This window comes from Dendropsophus ebraccatus, chromosome 15, assembly GCF_027789765.1.
Source record: "Dendropsophus ebraccatus isolate aDenEbr1 chromosome 15, aDenEbr1.pat, whole genome shotgun sequence".
Lineage (NCBI taxonomy): Eukaryota > Metazoa > Chordata > Amphibia > Anura > Hylidae > Dendropsophus > Dendropsophus ebraccatus.
This window is the reverse complement of record NC_091468.1, coordinates 35957512-35976255: the sequence shown is the minus strand read 5'-3', so window position 1 is coordinate 35976255 and position 18744 is coordinate 35957512. Positions and strand designations below refer to the sequence as shown.

The 18744-nt window shown below is 41.3% G+C and overlaps 1 protein-coding gene across 1 annotated transcript; it reads left to right on the top strand.

The window, feature by feature from the left end:
* Nucleotides 1-6408: 6408 nt before the first annotated feature.
* CYP1B1 (cytochrome P450 family 1 subfamily B member 1) lies at nt 6409-18423 on the top strand. Its single transcript, XM_069954713.1, has 3 exons — nt 6409-6617; nt 6975-8062; nt 17616-18423. Exons 2-3 carry the CDS (start codon nt 6987-6989, stop codon nt 18196-18198), a joined length of 1659 nt encoding a protein of 552 aa, XP_069810814.1. The 5' UTR covers nt 6409-6617; nt 6975-6986; the 3' UTR covers nt 18199-18423.
* Nucleotides 18424-18744: the final 321 nt, after the last annotated feature.

Sequence of the window (18744 nt, the reverse complement as noted above, 5' to 3'; positions counted from 1 at the left end):
ACTTTAATTCAGCAAATGGCTAGTCCAAACCATGGTACGATCCAGGATTAGCATTGTGAAAGCCCAGTTCTCACTTTCCGCAGGAACAAGATACTGAAAAACAGATTACATAAATGTTATGAGAGCTATAAACAAATTGACAAAATTGGCAGCCTGCACCATTTTAAAAGTCCTTGTTAGTACAAGTCAGGATTAAAGGCACTTTGGCAAGTTGTCCTGCGGATGCGGTTATATGCTAGACTCTTGTAATTAAAATGCACTTACACTAAAATTATAAAATTAGATCTATGCATGATGGATATATGAGCAAAAAATGTCAGCTGCGTTGACAATAAGGAATTTTAGGGGGTATAAATGAAAGGTGATAAATGCATGATAGCTTGAAGCCATGTAGATGGCAAATGAACCCAACAAACAGAAATGGCGACTAGTGGGTGCCCAGGCTTTGAATTATTTAAGTGTGTACTGCTTTTTCTTATCTTCTTAAACCAGTACAGCCACCTTTTTAATTTTACCCTGCTGGACAATCCCTTTAAAAATACGAGCTGCACAGGGATCTCGGTGGTGCGGTCCCATTTTTGTCCTGATTCCTATGTTTAGAACTGTTCTTTTGCCGTGTGCTGGTCCAACTCTGTGCACTGGGGGCAGGCCGACCACCCCCCCGAGTGTGATGATATCCCCTCCCCACTGTGATGTGGCTCCATTAATTCTAATGGGGACACGCCATGGAGAGGAGGGGATATTGTCTCACTGGTGGTGCAATTGTTGATCTGCAAATTTTTTTAAAAAAGCGATGTACCTAATGGTACATTCGTTTAAAAAATATACAACTAACACAAAGTAAGCAATTAATCTTTATTAAAATTTAAAAGTAGTATATTAAAACATAAAGGATGAAGCAAAGTGTATAAAATCAGATGTGTACCACATACAGTATATATATATATATATATATATATATATATATATGAGCAGTTTTTAGTAAAGTATTTTACATCATTGTATTGTTTTTGACACCCATGAATCTAATCACTTCCTGGTTTCCTGCCTGAACTGTGACCCTGCTGTTGCCATGCAACAGTGCCCACCCTTTCTCCCAATACACATTGCTTGCAGGCTCAGTGGATACTAAGTGCCAGTACTTCTAGGAGATTGCATTTGAACTGGGTCGTAACCAAGGGCAACAGGTTACCAAACAATGTAGGCCCATGAGGGATAAGTAAGTCTATATCTCTTAAACAGCATAATTTCTGAAATGTTTGAAATAGGTTTATTTCACATACCGCATCTGTTCACACCTAGTAATCTCAACGATACAATCCCGCTAAGACGGATCTACTTCTTCAGCATAGTATGACAGTAAGATTTATGACAATAGGGACATAGAGTTGCCACAGCTCATTAAAGTGTAAAAGAACAGCTGTTATCGTTTACTCCTGTGTATGTAAATGTTCCCAAAGGTTCTGACAAGTGGAGATTGGTAAGATAAAGCATCGGCCATCAAGGAAAGGAATTCTACTAGATAGTGATCCTAGTGACCCTTGTAACTACAGTCAGATTCTCCGCAGCTCAAAATGACTCCTCAGGCTGTGTTCACAAGCGGCTGAAACAATCTGAGCCATGTTTGCAGTATGTAAAGTGACAACCATATTCATGTCATGTTTGGTCATAAGTGCAATTTTATCTGCAATTGACAAGTTTAGCACCATGATGGCAATACTTTTCCAGTATAGTTTACATAGTAGATAGAGGTTACACTCTTGTTCTTTTTTTTATTCAGTTTTTATCATACAGTAGTATGTTTTGTCCCGTGAAAAATTACACCAACCAATATAGTGTTTTACTGTATATCTTGTATATGAATGGATAGTTAGCGCTCTGGAATTAAGGGTGCTTTATAAATAATAATAATACAAAAATAGTAAATTGTGCTTTCTCGTTCATTATAAAGAACGTACTCCAGCATTTACTGGCCCAGAAAATGTCATAAGAACGCTTACCGTGTGTGTGTGTGTGTTTTAAAAGAGAAGCTGCCTGTTGTAAAATTCACATTCACAACTTTTCTCTTTTTTTTTGTCCGTGTAGCAGTATATAATATTCTAAAGGTGGCCATGACGGGTTCAATAAGGGTGAATCACTCTACTGTCCCTTTTAGACTGACTATTCTTATGTGAAGAAAGGATAGCCTTTCCAGGATCTGCTAGGCAAGAGAATTCTCCTAACCTCACCCTTAACAGCATCCTGCAGCCACCACTAGGAGGAGCTCACAAGCCTACTCAGAAGACAGATTTATTTTTTATTCTATGGGAGCCGTATAAATCTATATGTATAGAGTCCCACCTAGTGGTTACTGCATGCAGCCCAACTGATCTAGACAGCAAAAAAAATCTTTCCAGTAAATGAAACTAAGGTTGATAGATGCATTAGGTGCTTTCTAAAAACAGCAATAACTTCAAAGTGTCCAGGTATGATAGGAAATGTAGTTTTGCAACAACTGAAAGATCACTGGGTGAGCAGATATTACTCAACTACAACATACTGTAAAGTAGGGATGGTGAACGTTCAGCCCTCCAGTTGTTGCAAAATTACAATTCTTATCATTGGCTGTCCAGACAGGTTGGGAATTAAAGTTTTGCGACAGCTGGAGGGCCAAAGTTTCCCCCATCACTGCTGTAGAGAGACAACAACTGTAACTTTGTACTAACCTATAGAGTTTAATATGAAGTTGTATATCAAACTGTGATTTTCTATAGAGGACATTTTTTTATGCTGCCTTAGGCCATGTTCACACTTTGTATAACACCGGCCGTTCTGTGATCCGGCAGTATCGGCCAGATGATCTTCACGTCTTGCACCAGCGGCAACAATGGCTGTGATTAATATGACACTTATGTTGTGTGAACATAGCCTTACAGTGTAAGGCTATGTTCACACGCTGTATGAGACCGGCCATTCCGTGACCCGGCTGAGTCACAGAACGACCGGTCTCATTAAAGATCATCCTGGCCGGTAAAGATTATTAAAGCGGCACTTCTCTGGGAACCTGTTTAACCCCTCTCCTCCTTTGCATTGTTTGTAAAATCGCTAAATGCTCTTATGCACATTACTAGCATAAGAGCATTTAGGGCATTGCTTGGGGCCCGTAGAGCATCGCCACAGCCTGCTCAGCCCACCCCCTCATGTCCCGCCCACTATGCATATTCATAACTGCATAGTGGGCTATAGAGCGTATAGAGTATATAGACACTGCCTCAGGGCAGGGAAGCAGTCCCGTCAGAGACAGGCTGCTTCCCGTGCATTCGTGAACCCCCTGGGCCACCACCGATCCTCCCGGAGGTCCTCCAGGACGTAATTATAGGATAGACTTTATACTTACGTCTTGAGGAACCTCCGGAAGGATCGGCGGCGGATCAGTGGGTTCACGAATGTGCGGAAAGCAGCCTGTTTACGGTGGGACTGCTTCCCTGTGCAGCGGCAGTGTCTATACACTCTATAGCCCACTATGCAGTTATGAATATGCATAGTGGGTGGGACGGGAGGAGGCGGGCTGGGCGGGGAGCAGCGTTGCCTACTGGCCCCGAGCAACGCCCTAAATGCTCCTATGCTAGTAATTTGCATAAGAGCATTTAGCGATTTTATAAACAATGCAAGGGAGGACAAGGGTTAAACTAATGGCTATATAATACGGAGATACACAGCTACTGCGGTATATCAGCAGGTTCTCTGTATACGCTCTGGCCGGGATTCCTGAGAAGGCAAGGTAATGTATATTTTCATATTAATCACTGCCGTTGTTCCAGATTTTCATAGTTTTACGAAAATATACGTTGTGCGAACATAGCCTAAGGGTATGTGCACACCATGGAATTTGTGCAAAAATTTCAAGTGGAGTCCGGGCAGTGGTCTCCGCTTGAAGTTCCGCCTGTCCCATAGACCCAATGATATTCTGAAGCTCAATCTGCCATCTGTCCAAAGAATTGACATTGAAATTTCTGCCCAAATTCTGTAGTGTGCACGTATCCGTATGCTCCATTGAAACAGATTAGCAGTATATTCGGCATCCATGAAATATGAAACATAAATATGGCCATATGAACAATGGCAAAACTCTGGGAAGTAATATGATTAGGGATAAGCGAATTTACAGTACTAGCACTTCACTAGGCACCCAGAGAGGAGCGGCATGGAGTTCAAAGGCAGCAGACTGACAAGCCGACCGCCGAGCCTAGCGAAACGAGTACTATAAATTCGCTCATTGTTAAACATAATGTAGCATAAGGTCAGGTAGAGAGGTCCCAATATCATTTATATACCCCCAAGGGAAAATAACAATTTAGAGTGATGTCTCTATAACGTTATATATGGAGTGATGTCTCTATAAGAGAATGTCAGTGTGTTATCACTTGTCATTTCTACATATGGGACTATAGAATACGCTTATAAAGAACTAGGTTTGGATCTGCAGTCTTTAATATCTTCGTTTGCCAGCAATGTCATACAGTCATAAATCTTTGAATGAGCTTGTTCAAACACAAAGAACAGAAGTACAATTGTTTATTCAGGAACTGCCACAAGTGTAATGTCTCAATGGAAACACTATCAGAAGTTTACTACAATGAGTTGTGAAATCTCAATGACATACTGTGGTTAGGCTGATTATTAAAGCCACAGGCGCAGAACTCCGTGCCAATATTTGCCGTGAGATAACCATGAATATGCAGTATATTCGGGCCACCAGATTCACACCCAGCATGGAGGTCAGGCATCTCTCATTGCTTTTTCCAGTGTGTTCTCTAAGCACAGTGCAGTAGTTGTTTTTTTTTTTAATTCATTTTAACAAAATACATTACCAACCCATATATCCTTTTTAGGCTCAATATGTGCCGGATTTCTCCCCATTGCATTATGATTATTGTGGTTTTTTCTGTATTTTAGACTTCATGTTTTTTCCCCACAGTCTACCTACTTAGAGTATGTTCACACAGGACAGTTTAGCTGCAGAAACCAAAATATCCTTTCTATTCATCCATGGATTTCTGCAAGCACCATTCAGAACAGGACAGTGCAGACAGTTCTGCAGCAAATCTGCAATGTGTGACTGTGTCCTTATAGGACACCACTTGCTGTCAACATACAGTAACATGCTTTATGGGCATGCTAGCAAAGCTTGAGTTTCTGGATACTTATAGCTAAGATCATGTATTCATGTATGTTACTACCTGCAATTTTCTGCACCGGTGGGAACGCTTTCAGAAACCTATCAATGTAGCCCATTGTGTGACAAATGTGTCTGGTTCAATTGGACATTTTTTAATGAAAGCAATGAATATTAAATCTATATACTATATATCATAAAAAGAGAAGAAAATGCAAATATCTGAAAACTAGATCATAATGAGGGCTTAGTGACACTTCTGTATGAAAGTACCTACATGAAATCCTGATAGTTTCTTCTGTAATGTATTCAATTTTATTGTATCTGGTTTTGATTTTAAGTCTCTTTTCCTTCAATATTTTGCTATAGGATTAAATATTTGTTTGCTCTTTTGGAAATATTGCTGAAAGGAGGATGGAAGAGAACTGAACACAAAGGCATCTATGATCTATATGAAAACGGCATGCATTTTTACATTCAATCCATTGACTTTGATAGGCTATATTGGTATCAATATGGGTCCTTTGGCACATAATAGAAAAACTTCATGTGCATACAAAGATAAATGAATAAACCTATTTATATGTATTGGCACCATATTATCAGGAAAAAGAAGAATATTTAAGTGTTAATGTACACATTATTGCCTATAATACTTTTCAATATGGTATCTATACTAAATCTTAAATTCCTGTATGACCAGCTGATACCAAAATCATAGAAAACTGGACAGCTCTGCACAGATCTAGTACAGATGAGTTTGTCATTTGTCACTCAAGTATTTAGTGGCTACTAAATGTGTGCAACTAAGAGACTCAGCATAATCTATCATCCTTTCATTGCAAGAACATGATTACATGTCAGATGTGGCTTTCAGATACTGTACTGTAGATACTAAATTATTATTACCTAAGGAATCAAGTCTAGTAGTCTGAAGTCTTGCACACTGGGGAAGCAGAACAAGATGCTGCAGAGTCACTCTATGCACATTTAACCCTATGAAGGCTTACTTATCAGAAGACTCACCTTGCTGCAGCACTGCAGGGGTTAATGGTGCCTTGAAATGAGAAGATCCTTCAGCCCCTTACAAATAAGATTTCCGGATGAAGTCAGCTACTAAGTTCTCAGTGAGGAGGGAAGAAGGGAAATCAGTGTGATCCAGGAGCTGTTCAGCTTTCCAATAAGTGGTGTAATTGCTGAGAGTCCAATGGTGAGGAGCTGGGCGGTAACCAAAGGGAGGAAGCTAGTCCCACAGCAGGACAAGAGGGGGGCTTCATATAAAAAGTCCTGCTGAGGACCTGGAGAGCAAGTCTCACCTACTCCCCAAAGTGGGACCAGCATCAGGACAGGATCCTCCTAATCCCACACCCAGAAGATGGATGAGAACAGGGGGGAGACAGTACAAGTCCCATCTTCAGAAGCTGCTTAATCTTCTGTGGTGGATGCATCATCTCCAGCCCAGGTAGATCTATGGTGGGTGAAGGTCCAGGTGGGACCACCAGTGATGCTCAGGATCAGACAGGTGTGGGGATATAGCAAGGAATATAGGTGCAGTCAGTATATAGGTGATTGGAAGCACCTGGGCTCTGCAGGTGTGCATGCCAGGTGGTCAGCCAGCATGTGCCTGCATTTTAGGAAAGTATCCCTAGGTGGTAGAAGTGAGTTTAGGAAGAGACACTAGAGTTACATAGTAGCACAAACCGTTATTACTATAGTGCTGGATCTATCCACCAGCTCTGTGATTGTGCAAAAGAATTAGTGCAAGGAGTCTGGTCTGGTATTCATCTCCTTCTCTTTTCCTTCTTCTCTATGACTTTAGGACAACATTACAATGCTGAAGATGCAAGAAGAGGTCGCTCCTTCCTCCATGTACAGCCTCCTGCTGTCAGTCCTGTGCGCCCTGGTGGCCATCTACATCTTTAAGTGGCTTCAGCTATGGATCTTGCCCAGATGGCTCCAAGCAGATCACCCCCCTGGCCCCTTCCCATGGCCAGTCATTGGCAATGCCATGCAGTTAGGTAACACTCCCCACTTGGCTTTTGTAGAACTGGCCAAAAAATATGGGGAGGTTTTCCAGATCAAGTTGGGGAGCCAGAAGGTGGTGGTGCTGAATGGGGACAGGGCCATCCGACAGGCGCTGGTGCAAAAAGGCGCAGACTTTGCGGGGCGCCCAGGTTTTGCCTCCTTTAAGGTGGTGTCGGGGGGCAGGAGCCTTGCATTTGGCCCCTACAATGAGAGGTGGAAAGCTCATAGGAAGGTGGCCCAGTCCACAGTCAGAGCCTTCTCCACCATCAATGTGGACACTAAGAGGAGGCTGGGGCAGCATGTCCTGAGTGAGACCCAGGAGCTGATCCAGCTCTTCTCTGCCATGGGGAAGGAGGGCACCTACTTTGCCCCTGGAAGGCACCTGGTGGTGGCAGTGGCCAATGTCATGTGTGCAGTCTGCTTTGGCAGGCGCTATAGCCACATGGACCTGGAGTTCCAGGCTCTGCTCAGCAACAATGATAAGTTCAGCAGGACTGTGGGGGCAGGGAGCCTGGTGGATGTCATGCCCTGGCTCCAGCACTTCCCCAACCCAGTCAGGACAGTATTCAGTGACTTCCAGCAGATCAATGAGGAATTCTACAGCTTTGTTCACACTAAGTTTACCCTGCACCTGAAGACTGCAGTGTGGGGAGTCACCAGAGACATGCTGGATGCCTTCATCCACATCCTAGGAGAAGGCAATGGGAAAAGCTTCATCTCCAGCCAAGACAGAATGGAAAGGAAAGAAGAGGTGAAGAATGGCTATGCAGGGCTTCACCTGCTGGGAACTGAGCACATCCCTGCCACAGTGTGCGACATATTTGGTGCCAGCCAAGATACCCTGTCCACAGCCCTGCACTGGCTGGTGTTCTTCCTCATCAGGTAGGAGATGCTGTCACCCAGCTAGCTCCAGGGCTACACTTCTTTATGGCTATATAATAATGATGTAGGATGTGGTTTCCATGCTATACAGGGCTCACCAGCTGGATGCTATGTTGCTTGGAAAAACTGTTCTGACTCTATAATTCCAGTTACATTAGGAGAGGATGATTCTTACTCTCTTGGCTCTTGGTTTCCTCAGCTTGTCTATATTAATAGTTTATTAGAATTGGGTTGGTAGTATATGACCACAATAGCATTGTTAAAGGGGGTTTTCCAGGTTACTGCCTAATGGTCCTATAATAAGTTCTACAACTTCCTGATGCACTTCTGTGTTTCATCCTCAGCATTTCCATGATGTTTGATGCCAGTGAATAGGAATACTGCTGTGAACCTGTAATAGGCAAGAGCTGCTCTCATCTGTATTGGATCAGGTTTATGCAATGCTCTGCAAGCTATACAGCCTGGACTGTAGACTGCTACATTACAGTAAACTAGCAGAGGTTTTTGCAGTCACTGCTGATATGTGTAGCTCACAGAGCATTGCCTAGACTGGACACACTTGTATCACCTTCTCAGCTGAAAGCAGTGGGTGATATCAATTAAAGTGCATACATTATGTGTGTTTAGTACTAGACCTTGCAGTCAAGATTATTTAAAAAATTGTATTGCTATCTGATTATTAGGTTACAGTAAGATGCGTCACTTTTGCACCAAAATCTGGTAAAGGATAGAGACTTTAGAATAGTCATACCGTGTATCACTTTTCGGCCAAAAAAAAACCAAACCTTCAAAAATACGTCCAAAATACATCAGTACACAGAACAGCCTAAATGTGAATGAAAAATCTCATGAACACATTGTAAACTGAATTTTTTTTTTTTTTTTTTTGCAACTTTTCAGTGGAAATATGCAAAATTCCCCCCAAATCTATTAGAAAGTTGCATAGTGGTTAATTTTCTACAGACAAAACTATCTACATAAAACCCTTTTTTACTGCTAGGCATTGACCATTGTGCGGTCTCATAATATAATTGCTATGGACACCGCATAGAGTAATTAATTAATAATAGAATAATGCTGTTTCTACACAGAACAATTATTATTCGAATTTTCGCGATAACTATCGCGTTTGAGCGATAATCGTTCCGTGTAAACACAGCAAACGATCAAGCGACGAGCGAGGAATTGTTCATTTTGATCTTTCACCATGTTCTCAAAAATTCGCAGATCGCTTCTCGTAAAAAGTCTTTCACCGATTTACCCTATGTGTGAGATGGGCTTAAGCATTCTTTAAACGATCGCAATAACGGATTTTCCAAATGATAGATATGTTCTGTCTAAGCGCTGATTGTTATAAAAAACACATTGTTACTTCGAAATCGTTAATCGTTCGATTGGGCAAATTATCAATCCATGTAAACGCAGCATTAGGAATGTTCTAAATAATTATACTTTATCTAGATGTCGTCTGGTCTCCAGCTAAGCTTCAGTTTTGTTCCACTTCACACCAGCAGACAGTCTGTATATAATATTTGTGGCTCTCACAATATTCCTCTTTTCACTGTAGAGGATGACTATAAAATAGCTGTGTTTATGGCCCGGCCGGAATAGAGTGTGTGTGTGTGTGTGTATATAGCGTGTTTCACAGTGTTATCAATCATTTTTATTGGGTCCACTTGCTGTGCTTACACAGTGTGTTCAATTTATTATAGCCGGCAGTCAAGGCTTTATCAGAATTCCCTTGACTGCAGTCCATTGAAGAACACACTTGGTGATTGTATGTGAGCCACATGGAGTGAAATATTAACTCCCCTTCTAGTTATTTACAATATACAGTGCACTATATTGGATGAAACCCAGCAAAAACATAGCGTATAAAACTTAGAGTACCTGTCGGGCACCCACACATACATGGAAAACATTTAGTTCAAACTCCATGTAGATTTCCCTAGGCTGATTGGAACAAAGGTTCCCAATATTGTAAAGCAATGGTGCCAGCTACTCAGTTCCCCTATTCAGAATGATTATTTAAAAAGTACTTAATTTTATTTAAAAATTGGAATTCTGTTTTAAATTGTCACTTTTAGGTTCACACACAATAAAATTAAAAGCTAAATACGACTAATTTCGCGCAAGAATTAAACAATGTGTAAACAATTGGAATGTTTTTAAAAAGATTTTATGCAAAAGCAGGTGGTACATTTATGTTCGCTATTTGGACAGTCATAATCAATTACTGCTGGGTTTCTATTCATTGTATGCAGTCTCATCCAATTTTCTATTTACTTCAATAAAGCTCATTATTATATTAAAAATACGGCTGTATTTTTACCCCAAAATTATGACTGTATTTTACCTTTTTATATAACAGCGTCCCATGTGTTCCCACACAGTATTTTTGCTCAGTATTTTGGAACCAAAACAAGGAGCGAAATGAAAACACAGGCTATGCTCACACACTTGAAATTTAGTGAATGGCCACCATTTGACGGCAAATAATTAGTTATTTATAAACAGTTATTTGAAATAACAGCCATTATTTGCAGTTAAATGATGGTCATCCACTAAATTTCAAGTGCGTTAGCATAGCCTTTCTGGACTCCTTTACTTATCACAGGGGCTAAGCTACTATATTAACAACTTCACTGGGCCCCTGGAAGAGGTTACTTTCATCTCTATAAGATTGGTGAAAGTTGGGGTATTTTGGAGATGTATTGTAGGCAGACAATTGCCAAGGTTACATGGTCCACCATTACCTTCGTATAGTCTAAATATTTTATAGGTCCAATGATCCAGGTATGTGTTGACTAATTGCAAAATATGGTTATATCTCACATGTTATGACTATTTACCTGACCCTTACTGTGTGTGAAACTACAATTCAGTTATTTTTATCTGAATTAGACTGTTACACTTCCCTGCATAGCAGGTGCCTGGAAAAGCCTCCAGATGGGAGAAATTAAAACACTTGTTCTAGATGTCAGACTGCATAAGTACTTGCCATAATATCGCATGAGAATACCTACTGTACTCTTTATATAAGACTTGACCACCCTAAAATGTTTGCTCTGCCACCCCATTACCAGCAGGTGGTGTGGTTCAGCCAGTGCGGATCCAGTGTAGTGCAGAAGTGGGTAGAGGCAAATACTGATATGTGCCACCAGCATTGCTCAGCTGGGACAGATGGTTTATGGGCTGTAGAACTGGAGAATGACTTGACAGGTAAATATGGACTGAGGGGAAGGGGGTCGCACTGGCATAATGGATATTGTTCAATGCTAAAAGTTTAACTATAAACTCAGCAGGGACTGTAAAACAACTGAAAGTTAAAGGCTTTGGTATCTGGTTACTTTGATAAATGACCCCTTTAATTTACGTGACCCTGGATAAGAAATCCAGTCGAGATGACTAAGATTACACATTTTTTTGTTTAAAGTTTTTCCAAGCTTTTAGTATCACCATGTTAGAGGTCAGGGATGTAAATCATGTGGTAGTGCGGAGGGCAAAAAGTTCTGCTAAATCATCTCTTCATTTAGGCACTAAAGACGTAGTACATAATGTACAAACCAGCCGGAGCACATAATCCAGGCTGTATATGTTGGCTGTGCTGTCCGTCCAGTATCCAGTCATCCGTTCCACTGTTGTATCTGTTCCGCTTCCAGCATCAATGAAGACAGCTTGCATAGCAGGATACAGAAAAAAAAGGGTGTAGCATCACTAAGCTGGACATTCATAGTGGCCTAACATTAATCATTTATGGCTAATATATATTTATATTTTTTTTATTAGTTTTTTTTTTTTCCATCATTCTTTACTAGAAAAGTTTTAGAGACTGATAGGAAAAGGCTGCGGGGCCAGTCGAGCATTTTAGCATTTCAACAACCCATTCACTACAATGGGATCAGTTTCCCTTTGGCTTTCTTCTTCCATGCCAGTGGGACACCTGATCTCTAGATATGTGGAAGCATGTTCCGACGTATGGTTTCGGTTCTTCCAAATTATGTTGGGATTGTAGCGGAGTGCCTTGATAAAAGTTGTCTACTGTTATAGTTACATTTTATATGCTTTTCTATGGTTCGCCAATAATCCAGACAATTTGGTAATCCAGATTCTGTCATGTCAGGATAATGTCAGATTAAAGGAATTTTACTGTATATTGTAAATGTTATTACAGGATAATGGCTTCACGGTTTTTGTTTTGCCACCTACTATAGGGAAATCCACATGTGATCCTACGAGATCCAGTGGTATTATACTTTTCAGTTGAAGTAAAAGTGCACATATTATATGATATTACAGACCAATCTGTTTACAGTAGGTATATACTATGCACTGGACATTTATATAGCAGACCTAATGTGTGTGTGTGTGTGTATATATGTATATATATATTATACATTGAGACCTAATGCATAAAAAACAAAATCACGTCTAACTTAAAGGGGTTGGTCACTTTATAGTAAAATGGGTCAGTGTACAGTATTAGTAACTGTACTCACTGTATATACTGACAGCAGCTCCCTGTGTACCTCATAGAGCTAAAATCTGATTCTCCTATGCCAGGCTGGGCTGTCCTGCTCTGTGTCGATTCTGCCCATATGGCTGACATGGAGGAACATGTGACCATGCCCCTCCCCCAGTGTCCACTGGGTGGAGTGGGATGGTCACATGCTCCTCCATATCAGCCATCTTATGGACAGACTCACCACAGAGCAGGACAGCACAGCCTGGAGGAGCGGAGTCTGATTTTAGCCCTATGAGGTACACAGGGAGCTGCTGTCAGTAAGTGCAGGGAGTACACTGAACAATTTTACTATAACTTGGCCAACCCTTCAATTTTCCAGTTCAGGATTTCAAAGGGTCTGTCTGTCTTACTAAACCTATGTTCAAATAACCTGATAAGGAATTCTGAGAGGTGGGTCTTAGATGAGGGTCTCGAATATATCAATCACCCAAAGTGGGTAATTTTAATAAGCCACACGTAATGCTTAATTCCCTCTGTGGTGGCGCTTCTGGGTTACAGCTAATAACTAGAAACTCAAATGGAGCTGTCATATGGATGAATGGCCTCTGCAGAGTCCAGGGACAGACTAATAATGCTAGGAAAAATGTCATATGGAAACCCAGAAACCTGCAACAGGCGAAAGGCTATTGGACCAGGCAGGGTCAGAACCAAGAGCACCGATAGACCAAAACAGCAGGGAAAAGGGGAATGAGAAGATACTGTAGTCCTGTGTTGTGCTGGTAATACACAAAAGAAAGGACCTCAGTAAGTTCATTCTCCTGGTCAGTTGGGAACCCAGAGGTCCGAACCGGCATTTAGAACTGTCTATTGGTTAGAGACTTGTGGCGCGCTGAATGGAATCGTTCTTATAGTATTATATTGAGTAATGCCAAAGTCTGGGAAAGGTGCCAGGAGCTGTATCCAAGGGTAAACAGTTCACTGCAGACTGGGCACGCTCATGTTCTAACCCCGGGAAGCATTAGCAAAATAAACAATCACCTATTTGCCAATTAAAAGCTTAATATTCAATAAAATATAATACAAAATAAGGCTAGATCAGTATATACTGGCTAGAAAACTTTTAAGATGGACAACATAGACAAAACTTGTATCACGTTTTCCCATCCGTAATTATGGTGATTCGGTGTCAGATCCAGGTCCATCGAATTAAGATATTATTGTCCATAGATGGAAATAATAAAATTCTGCTGATAATGAACAAAAACTGCGGACCTGACTTTACTGCTGGAACTCTGCAGTCCTTATGGTACCTCATATATTGTCATTGAGCACCATTCCTTGGCTGTTAGTCAGGATGTAAGGGATGTGACATGTTAGGGTTCTGGGGACTCATCTTTAATATAAACATTTGCTTTAAATAATTATTAGAATCTTATTTTGATATGCAGTCTAGGGACAGGGATGGGGAAGCTTTGGCCTTACAGCTGCTGCAAAACTACAATTCCCATCATACCTTGGCTGTCCAGGCACAATGGAAACTGTAGTTTTGCAACAGCTAGAGAGAAGGTTCCCCATCCCTGGTATAGGGTGTACACGCACACAACTGAGCATTGTGAAGGCACGGTGAAAAAGGGCAGATCATCGAGATCACCTTTATTGATGGGCTTGGGCCACCTAAACAATTGGACCTTTAAGCAATGCCGCTGAGGGAAGAGAAGTCAGCTGAACTTAATTCTGGTATTGTCACCTTTTCAACTTTTTATGATTCTACTCAAGGGCAGAAGCCTTTATTGCAAATTACTAAGATAAGAATTTAGAAATCTTACAAATTTTTCAGAATTTAAGAATCTATAATTTTACGCTGCAACAGGGATGCTACTACAGGGGTCAGAGGAAAACAGAGAAGACCTGGCACTCGCCAAGTAGTTCTGCTCATTTATTGTAGTGTAATAAGCATCAGGTACAGTACTTCTTAAGCTGATGAAGGCCATACCTGGCCGAAATACGTCCTTACTGTACTTGATGTCTACTGCCCTACAATAAATTAGCAGAACTACTTGTTGAGTGTCTGGTCTACTGTTTTCCTGGATACCTGCCACCTCAAGCACCACCGTCCTCTTCACATCATTCCACTATAGAGATGAGAGACTGGTCACTGCAGTCAACAGAAAATTCTATTTGCAACAGTCCAGAGGGGGTACAGATTGAACAATGGAGGGAGAACAAGTAGAAATGGTGAGGATTTTGGTGCTCACTTTGGTCGTAACATTTGGGTTCGTAACAGTCACAGTGGCAGGAAGGCTTCCATGGGAAATCCCACATTCCTTAAACTGCAAAAAACTAGGTAAAAGCAGGAAAGGTGCAAACCAGTGTGCTGCTATCATCTATGTGCTCACCAGTCGGATGCTGCTCTTGCTGGTCCAAGGAGTTTGTTCTTCTTTACTCTAGATCTTGTCACAAGTCCTGTTTGCCTTCTTCCCAGGCAGGTTTATTATCTGTTTGGTAAATAGTTTTGTAGTTTTACTCACAGCAGAGCTCAAGGGAGCAAAATACATCTACTTGTCTCACTGGTACTGCGATTCCCAATGGCGAGGTGCAGCTGCCTATGTCTAGCTAGAAGCCCTCTTTGGTCCTGGTAGGAAGCTATAGGATGCATGCTTAACTTCTCCCCATAAGCTGAGCTTAGGACTAGGCTTTGATTAGGACTTAGGACTAGGCTTTGATTGTGTCCCTGAATACTTACCTACACCACACTCCTCTGACAAGAAGAGGTGGACATACCCTTATCAATCAGTCTAATATAAAAATGCTTGAGTATGTTTCTTTGTTCCTTATATCCAGAGGAAACAACACACTTTCTGGAGGAACACTGTCCACCTTATTAACCATTGAATCATGTTTCTGGGTAGCAGAAGAATCAACTGGTTCCAGGTAAAGAATTGTAACTATTAATATATTTTAAAGAGGTTGTTCACCCAAAAAAGTTTTTCTTTCAAATCAACTGGTGCCAGAGATTTGTAATTTCTTATTAAAAAATCTCAGTCTTCCAGTACTTATCAGCTGCTGTATGTCATGCAGGAAGTGGTATTCTTTCCAGTCTGGTGAGCAGGAGTGGTTTTCCATGGGGATTTGCTACTGATCCGGACAGTTTCTGTTACAGACAGAGGTGGCAGCAGAGAGCACAGGGTCAGACTGGAGAGAATACATGACATACAGCAGCTAAGTCTTGGAAGACAAGATTTTTTTTTTAATAGAAGTAAATTACAAATCTTTAGCACTTTCTGGCACCAGTTGATTTATATAAAAAAGTTGAACAACCCCTTTTAAATATCATGTCAGTAATGGCTGGATACAAGTTTGTTATACAGACGTCTTGAAGTACAATATTTGAACCTTGAAGGAATTTGCAAATCCTAAAAAGAGAAGAATTTGAGAAAATGCCTGGTCTATCTGAACCATAACATAATATGGAGCGGGTACTCATTGACAGAGTATGGCTGTTTTCTGTTAGAGATTGCATGACAGTAAGGGAGAATGGGTAGACCTTCTGTACGGCTTGTGTATACTTCACACCCTCTCAGGAAGCGTGCTATGACACAAGCACATGTAGTACTTAACTTTTATGTTGACTTTAGAGTGGAAGTGGCATTTTTACTGCCAGAGGCTGAATTACTTCTGGTCTGCCTGAGCAAGTCTTTATTTGTGTCTTTCTGTTCAAAGAAATCCAGCCACACACCTTGTGAAACAGATAAACTACACAGAACATTTTCCCATGCTAATGCAGCTATACAACACAGTATTACTGAGTCCGTTTCAAGTGGTGAGTTCAAAAGATAAGTGGCGTATAAACACCATCATAAATTATAATTAAAGAGGAAGATGATAGAGCTATATATATGTGTGTGTGTGTATATATATATGTTACAGTACAGTATGGCAATCAGCATGTGGTGTAAAATGTATAGTAAGTGCAAAAACCTGAAAAACACAGCAGCAGTTTGTAGATACAGGATGGAACTGCAGATCCCCATAATGCAGTAGTGTAGTACAACAGGCTAGAATAGAGAAGCAGGGCTGCTGTCAGAGGTCTGTGTGGTCACATGACTGCAATGGGGAAGGGGTGTGTGTTCAGCATGGACCAATGGGGAAGGGGTGTGTGTTCAGCATGGACCAATCAGGAGGTGAGAACCACAGAGCTGTGCAGGAGGACAGTGACAGAAACTTCTCTATACAGCAGTGTGAATGGCTGAGTGTGAGTGCAGGCAGATTATAGCAGCAGTGTGTATAGCAGAATGTAAGTGCAGGCACATTACAGCAGGAATGGAGAGGATAGGAAACACAAGGGCTGACAGACTGCAGGGAGCATGAAGGAATGAGCAGGACATATGTGGGCACATAAGAGGGTTTACAGCTATGGGTCGTACCCCTAGCGATTTCCTAATTTCCCCCTGTCCTTTAGATAAGGTAAAGTTAATTTTTCCCGGAATACCCCTTTAAATGACTACATTTACTGATATATCACCAGATCAAATTTTGCGCAGACATGGAGTCATTTGCTAAGCACAGTGCAACCAATGCAACCACACAGGGGTTCTGCACAGAAGCGTGGGGGGTGGCACTATCGACTAAAAGGGGTACTGACTGTGGGGCAATGTTTTCTCTGCTTGTTAACATATTGGGAACATTTATCTTTCAAATATAGAGACAATCACCATTAAATGCCATAATTCTCGGTTGCAATGTATCCTATGTTTCAAACTGCATTTAAGTTTCCTGCTAGCTGCTACTGGAAACAGTCAGTCGCTTGTTGACCGATACTTTTAAAGTATGTTGACTAAAAAGATTATAAAAACAATCTGCTTTCTTGTAGAAACAGTGCCACTCTTGTCCTCAGTCTGTGTGTGGTATTGCACCAGGCAGTTTATTTAAGTTGTAGTGCCACTCATATACTGAGGACAGGCATAGCATTGCTGCTTTAAGAAAAAAAAAAAAAAAAAGATGATAAAGATAACTAAATATACATTTATGTGGTCTAATCTGTGGTCTAAGGATCTAATTGATAACCTGTGTTTATATTCTCCTATACAGATACCCAGAGATACAGAAGAAGATGCAGTATGAAGTGGATAAGGTCATTGGAAGAGATCGCTTGCCCTGTGTGGACGATCAGTCCAGTTTGCCGTATATCATGGCCTTTCTTTATGAACTCATGCGCTTTAGTAGCTTTGTCCCGGTCACCATTCCTCATGCAACCACACAGGACACAAACCTCATGGGTTACACCATTCCCAAAAACACTGTGGTATTTGTCAATCAGTGGTCGGCCAATCACGATTCATCGAAATGGTCAAACCCGGAAGAATTTGACCCGTCGAGGTTCCTGGATGACAAGGGATTTCTCAATAAAGACGTGGTGAGCAAGGTGCTGATTTTCTCGGTTGGTAAGAGAAGATGTATAGGGGAAGAACTATCCAAAATGCAGCTGTTTCTTTTTGCCTCCATTTTGGCTCATCAGTGTACATTTACCGCTAATCCGGGAGAAAGTATGAACCTACAATGTGATTATGGATTGAGTATCAAGCCTAAGCAGTTTACCATCAGTATGAGCCTTCGGGATGGTAACATGGACTTACTGAATAGTACCGTCCAAAAACTGAAGACAGAAGAGTAAAATCATGCAGATGGCAGATGCATCAGGCGTATGATTTCTTCTTATTACTGGGAACAACATGGTGCATTGAAACGTATATAAGCTTTGTCAGAACAGTAGTGGTGGAGATTTTTTACTATGCACAATATATGTTCTAAAAAATCTTAAAGCGATGCCATGGATCAGTAAATGTAGTGATTTATTTTTGGTTGCTACTATTTTATGTAATATTAAGGGTGCCTTCACACCTACCGTATCGCAGCAGAAAATCCGCAGCAGATTTAACTAAATGAATGAACACAGCATCAAATCAGCACTTACAAATCTGCTGCGGATCCGCAGCGGATTTGACAGTGCGTATTTAATGCTGTGTTCATTCACTTAGTTAAATCTGCTGCGGATACGCAGCGCATTTTCTGCTGTGATACGGTAGGTGTGAAGGCACCCTAAAGGGGTATTTTCGGGAACAATTTACTCTTCCCCTATCCACAGGATAGGACAGGATAGGAGAAAAATGGGAGTTTGCAGGGGGTCCGACCCCTGAACCCCCCCCCCCCCCCCCCCGGC